This window comes from Chiloscyllium plagiosum, chromosome 32 (genome assembly GCF_004010195.1).
Source record: "Chiloscyllium plagiosum isolate BGI_BamShark_2017 chromosome 32, ASM401019v2, whole genome shotgun sequence".
NCBI lineage: Eukaryota > Metazoa > Chordata > Chondrichthyes > Orectolobiformes > Hemiscylliidae > Chiloscyllium > Chiloscyllium plagiosum.
The window spans coordinates 2,856,913-2,863,286 of NC_057741.1; the positions used below are offsets into that span (position 1 = coordinate 2,856,913).

General features: G+C 38.6%; 1 protein-coding gene across 1 annotated transcript in view; it reads right to left on the reverse strand.

The window, feature by feature from the left end:
* LOC122539242 (purpurin-like) overlaps nt 1-5,934 on the reverse strand; it is a 39,730-nt gene extending 33,796 nt beyond the window's left edge. The window contains exons 1-2 of the mRNA XM_043673944.1: nt 5,836-5,934; nt 2,119-2,235 (exon numbers count right to left, since the gene is read on the reverse strand). Coding sequence (XP_043529879.1) covers nt 2,119-2,235; nt 5,836-5,904 — 186 coding nt within the window. The 5' untranslated portion in view covers nt 5,905-5,934. The remainder of the gene's footprint in view (nt 1-2,118; nt 2,236-5,835) is intronic.
* Nucleotides 5,935-6,374: the final 440 nt, after the last annotated feature.

Sequence of the window (6,374 nt, forward strand, 5' to 3'; positions counted from 1 at the left end):
CAGATGGGCCAATGGGCTGAGAAGTGGCAGATGGAGTTTAATTCAGATAAATGCGAGGTGCTGCATTTTGGGAAAGCAAATCTTAGCAGGACTTATACACTTAATGGTAAGGTCCTAGGGAGTGTTGCTGAACAAAGAGACCTTGGGGTGCAGGTTCATAGCTCCTTGAAAGTGGAGTCGCAGGTAGATAGGTTAGTGAAGAAGGCTTTTGGTATGCTTTACTTTATTGGTCAGAGTATTGAGTACAGGAGTTGGGAGGTCATGTTGCGGCTGTACAGAACACTGTGGAATAATGCATGCAATTCTGGTCTCCTTCCTATCGGAAAGATGTTGTGAACTTGAAAGGGTTCAGAAAAGTTTTATAAGGATGTTGCTATGGTTGAAGGATTTCAGCTATAGGGAGAGGCAGAACAGGCTGGGGCTGTTTTCCCTGGAGCGTTGGAGACTGAGGGGTGACCTTATAGAGGTTTACAAAATTATGAGAGGCATGGATAGGATAAATAGACAAAGTCTTTTCCCTGGGGTCGGGGAGTCCAGAACTAGAGGGCATAGGTTTAAGATGAGAGAGGAAAGATATAAAAGAGACCTAAGGGGCAACGTTTTCACACAGAGGGTGGTATGTGTATGTAATGAGCTGCTAGAGGATGTGGTGGAGGCTGGTACAATTGTAATATTTAAGAGGCATCTGGATGGGTATGTGAATAGGAAGGGTTTGGAGGGATATGGGCCAGCTGCTGGCAGGTGGGACTAGATTGGGTTGGGATTTCTGGTCAGCATGGACGGGTTGGACCGAAGGGTCTGTTTCCATGCTGTACATATCTATGACTCTATGACTCTATGTGCATGATCACCAAGATGGCAGATATAGCATGGGGTGAGAAATTAATAATTTTGTTTGTAAGAATAGAAAAGTAGAATCTTTATAAAAGTTATGAAAGTTCTAAATGCTAATGCTCATAAAGACTTGGGTGTATTTATACAAGGTACAAGTACAGGACAGCAACAGTTAAGAAGGCAAATGGAATATTGGCCTTTTTATCCCCAGTGGAATTTTAAAAATATTCTTTAATGGTATGTGGATATTTCTGGCAAGACCAGCATTCCTTGCCCATCCTTAAATGTCTTTGAAATGAACGAACTGCTCACCATCTCAGAGGGCAATTACAAATCAACAACACTGGAGTATAAGATTAAGAAATTATTACTACCATTGTGTGGACCCTGGTGAGGCCCAATCTCGAATACTGACCAGTCTTGATGTGCATTTTACCCAGAGTAGTAGGGGCATGGAACACACTGCCTGCAACTGTTGTAGACTTGGGCATTTAAATGGTCATTGGATCGGCATATGGATGAGAATGGAATAGTGTAGGTTGGGTGGGCTTCAGATTGGCTTCTCAGGGTGGCGCAACATCAAGGACTGACGGGCCTGTACTGCACTTTAATGTTCTATGTCTTATATTTGTAAGAAAGCAATATAAGATAAACTTTACTTGGTTGGCCAGTTTCTAGTTTGAAAGATTCTTATACAGGCTGGGCTGAAGGGCCTGTTTCCACACTGTAAGTAATCTAATCTAAAAAAAAAGGCTGAGCAAATTAGACCTATACACTCTGGGGTTTAAAAGAATGAGAGGTGATGTAATTAAAACACACAGGATTCTGGAAGGATCTGTCAGAGTTGAGACTGACAGGTTGTTTCTCCTGAATCTAGAACACAGGCACAGCCTCTGGTTAAGCAGTCAATGCTTTAGGACTAATCAGGAGAAGTGCCTCACTCATTGTTTCAAGAATTTTTAGAATTCTCTAGCTTAGAAAATTGTGAATGCTGCACCATTGAGCCTGAGATCGACTAATTTTTGGTCTCATTGAATCAAAGATTATGGGAATAGGTTGGAAAGTGGAGTTGAGACAGAAAGGAAGCAATGATTATATTAAATGATGGAGCAGGCTTCACAGTCTATACGTTTTACTCCTGTTTCTTATTTGTTATTGAAACTATATAATACAACGTCTGTGCTGTAAAATGTGAAACCCAGTTTGTTTTTGCATCATAATTTATCACATGACTTGTTTTAGTAACCAAGGCTTTTAAAAAACAATATTTAACAGAAAAGTTACCCTTTTGTGGTCAAACCCACTCTTCACACTGAATTGATCCACCACACAGGAGGTAGCAAATGAATCCTCTATAATTGAAGCGAGAGCTGTCAGGAAGACAAACCTGGAGTAATCCATCTTTGGGGAAAGAAAAAAGCAACAGATTCAATTGAAGTTTAGTCTCAGTAATGGTGGTCTTGAAACTATCATTCATTGTTGTAAAGACCCATCTGTTTCACAAATGTCTTTCAGAGAAGGAAATCTGTCTGATCTAGACTGAATGTGACTCCAGAGCCACAGTAATGTAATTGGCTTCCAGGTTCTGTCTGAAATGCCATTTGGTAAGCCGGAAACATTAATTTCGATGTTTTTCACTCATTCAAGAAGGTGGCTCACCACCACTAACTTCTCAAGGGCAGTTAGGGTGGGTAATACATGCTGGCCTTGCCTTTGACACCCATATACCCCAACATTATAATAATTACAATATCCTGCATAGCTTCACCAATCCGCAATGTTGTTTTCTGTTTTTGCAAGAATTTTGTAATCGTTTTGACTTTCCCCATAATCTAATACCTACATTTGTACTCTTTCCTTTTGCTTCCTAGGTCTCGAAGTTCCACTAGGTAAGTCATTGGGAGTAATTTAATCAGCGTCTAGTACCCCTGTATCCTGTGGTGTTCACTAAGCAATATCCATTCTGCATTGATAATAATTGAACAGGAAATGAATAGAAACTTGGAACTGTTTCTCAGAAGAAGAGGGAGAGGAAAGCTCTACATCCACCCAGGACAGTAACATTCACACTGACAGAAGGAACATCCTAGACCTCAAACTGAGATCGAAGGCAGTTCAGAGAATTTGGTCAAAGCACCATAAAGACTAAACCTGTTAAAACTGAGGTTCTGAAGGAATATAATTAAACGTAAAGATAATATAGATAAAGACTTGGGGGGGAGATGTGGAGTAATAGTATTAACATCAGAAGCACACGTAATGATGATGATGATGATGCAGTGATGTTGTCAGTCACATGATTAAGTGACTGAATGCCACAAGGGAATAGAGGATCTAACCTTGTGTGAAGAGAAATCTTCAGAGATCAATCTGTAAACTAATTGTTATTGCAGAAGGTGCCAGGGAATCCAGCAGTATTATTAAATAGTGTTAAACCCCAAATGTATAACAAACCAGCACCCAGTACTGGAATAGAAAGAACTGAAATGTTAGCATAGGCTCCACCTGAATCAGGCTGGGAGCAGGATCCTCGAAGGAAGGACAGTGATCACCAGGAGTTTGAGTGAATGGTGAAGCTTCATGTGGAATTGGTTATATTAGTAATACTTCAACAACAAATAAAAGGGAAGCCAACTTAATAAAAGCTGGAAAGTATATTTGAAGTGGAACTGGTAAAATAAAACCAAAGTATATAAAGTCATCAAAAAATAAAATGTAAGAAATATAGATGCAAAGCTTTCAAGCAAGACAGGTTAGGGCATGTGACACAAATAAATTCTTTATACAAATACATGGCATGCATTGAAAATAAAACTGATTTTAGGCACAAATTCAGTTGGTAGTCATTACTGAGCCATGACTGCAAGACAATTGGAACTTGGAACTAAATGTATCTGTTTATAAAGGAAAGATAGAGAAAATGGCAGAGGGGAAGGGTGGCTTTGCTGATTTAAAGATAAAATCACTTCTCTAATAAAAGAGAACATGAGAGAGGTACACTGGCAGGGAAAGCTTTATGATTTAATCAATAAATAAAAATGAATTTAAGACTATAATATGTATTGTTTATAGACAGCAGTAACAACTATGTAGTGGTAGGTAATACAGTGATTAGACATGCAGACATGCCAGAGTTGGTTAAATGGCGCTGGGGAGGATGGGAAATGGGTGGGGTTAACTTTCAGGTTCCTGAAGAAGGGCTCATACCCGAAACGTCAATTCGCCTGCTCCTTGGATGCTGCCTGACCTACTGTGCTTTTCCAGCAACACATTTTCAGCTCTGATCTCCAGCATCTGCAGTCCTCACTTTCTCCTTAACTTTCAGGTAGATTGGTACAAACAAATTAACATGTCAGAAGTAAAGAGGTTAATTTCATTAGCTAAATGGGGATCCTAATGTTCTCTGAAAAGTAGGTTTTAAGACTTCACTTGCTACCTTTTGGTTTGCTTTGTCTACTTTGGGTCACAACTTGAGCCTCACTCTTTCCAGCATTCCAGTTTCTATTAGCTCCAATAATGTGCACTTGGACCCAGCCATGACACAAGTTTTGGTGACTTCAGCTTCTCATTCTTAGATTTCTCTCTCAGAAATTCAGATTATTGTCATCATGATTATACATATCATTGTGTTCCTACAGTCCAGTAGCCTGTCTTTTAGCTAATTATTAGGGATGTTTAGGTGTTCCACAGGGGAGCAAGAACCTGCTGTTACCTCTCTCAGGAAGGCAGCTTTTATCTTGTCACACCTAGGCTTGAAGGACCAAGCAGCCTACGCTGTTCCTATTTCTTATGGTCTTTAAAGAGACTTCAAAAGCATCAGATACTTGTACAATAGTGGCAACAGTAAAAATCAATCAGCATTTAACCTGAAAGTAGTTGATGATCACATTAAGTAGTGCTAATGGATCCTTCCTTCTGCTCAGTGTGTGCTCAGCCTTGTGTGAATAAGAGACAATGTTAACTGGAGCATCAAGCTCCAATATGGCAATGCTGGCATCGAATTAATGGTACTCTCTGATTGACATCATGGTTTGCCTCCTCTGCCTACTGCTGACAGATGTGAACTGTGCACACGCTAAGACCCTAACATCCTATGCAATTTTCACCCAAAGTGTGCGCAACAATGAACGGCATTTAAACCTCAAAGGCCGCTTGGAGCACCCTAAAATGAGGTTTATGTATCTGTACCAATGCAAAATAGGTTTTATACAGTCAGTGATGTATAAATACACAATACTTCTGTACAGTCGGTTCGATATAGCATGATAGTTCGGTTCTCGTGCGATTTTGTGTCATAAGAAAATTGTGCAATAACTGTGCCATTTAAACTAATGGGGCCAGAATCGTGTTATAGCCAATACAGGTAAGTTCATGTTCTACAAATAACGATCGAAATTCTTCAATCGTGTTAAAGCCGATTTGCACTGACGAAATAGATGTTTTAGCAGAATCAACTGTATTATACAAATACAGAAGGAAGAAAGGAGACCTCTTTTCTGATAAAAAGGAATGATTGTAGAAGTCAGTTATTCATTCTAGTGTATTCCAAGTTTACTTTGTTTATCCTGAAGCTACAAATACTGATTGATATGAAAGCTTACTTTCTTTTGTGAACTACAATAATTTCCACCTACCAGGAATACAAAATTAACTAATTCCACAGCCAAACATGTTATGATTTTTTTGTTTTGAAGAGCCAATAGCTCCCAGTGCCACAGTGTGTCTAAAGACTATAATAATACTTGACAAAACTGAAAGATGAACCACCCTATGTATTTAATTTTCAATCATACCTATTGAAAAAGGGGGTGAATTTATGTATAGTATTTAAATACAAGCACAGAATAGCATTAGTATAATAGCTAAAAATCACAACACCAATAGATTTATTTGAAAGCACTAGCTTTCGGAGCACTGCTCCTTCATCACTGGCACCTCCAAATCATTAATATAATGGTTTTCATTGTTCCAAAAGCAGGTCTAAAATTTCTAGAAATTTACCTGTTGAAGGCTGAAGATTATTTTCCTGAAAAATGAACCTCTGGTCTTGTTTGAATCAGTCCAGAACATCAATTCATTGATTTAGCCTGGAGACTAAGCTGCCTTAAATATTGATGAACAGGCTGAATAATTTGCTATTTTTGTCTCTGTGACCCTATAATACTTAATCATCTGTTGATCCAATTTGGAAAATTCCCCAGATAATCCTTTTCCAGGCCACTGGTCACAGATGTGCAGATATTATATAGCTGCCACGTTTGAGTATTTGCTTCAAAAAGTATTTTGAGATTGAGTTATAGTTAAGAGTTGATTTAACATGAAATGAATTCACGCTGAATAGAGAAGCACAGTTTTACAGAAACGGAAGCTAGATTGTTCAATGGCATAACTCAGTCTGTTTCAAACTAATCCAATAAATAGAATTACTAACACACTGGATTAATTCAATTAAGACCAGAAGTTCACACTTAAAGGAATTACTCTTCAGTTTTTAATTCCCTAGTTCATTGTTTATTATGCTTTCATATAATTTCTTTGGG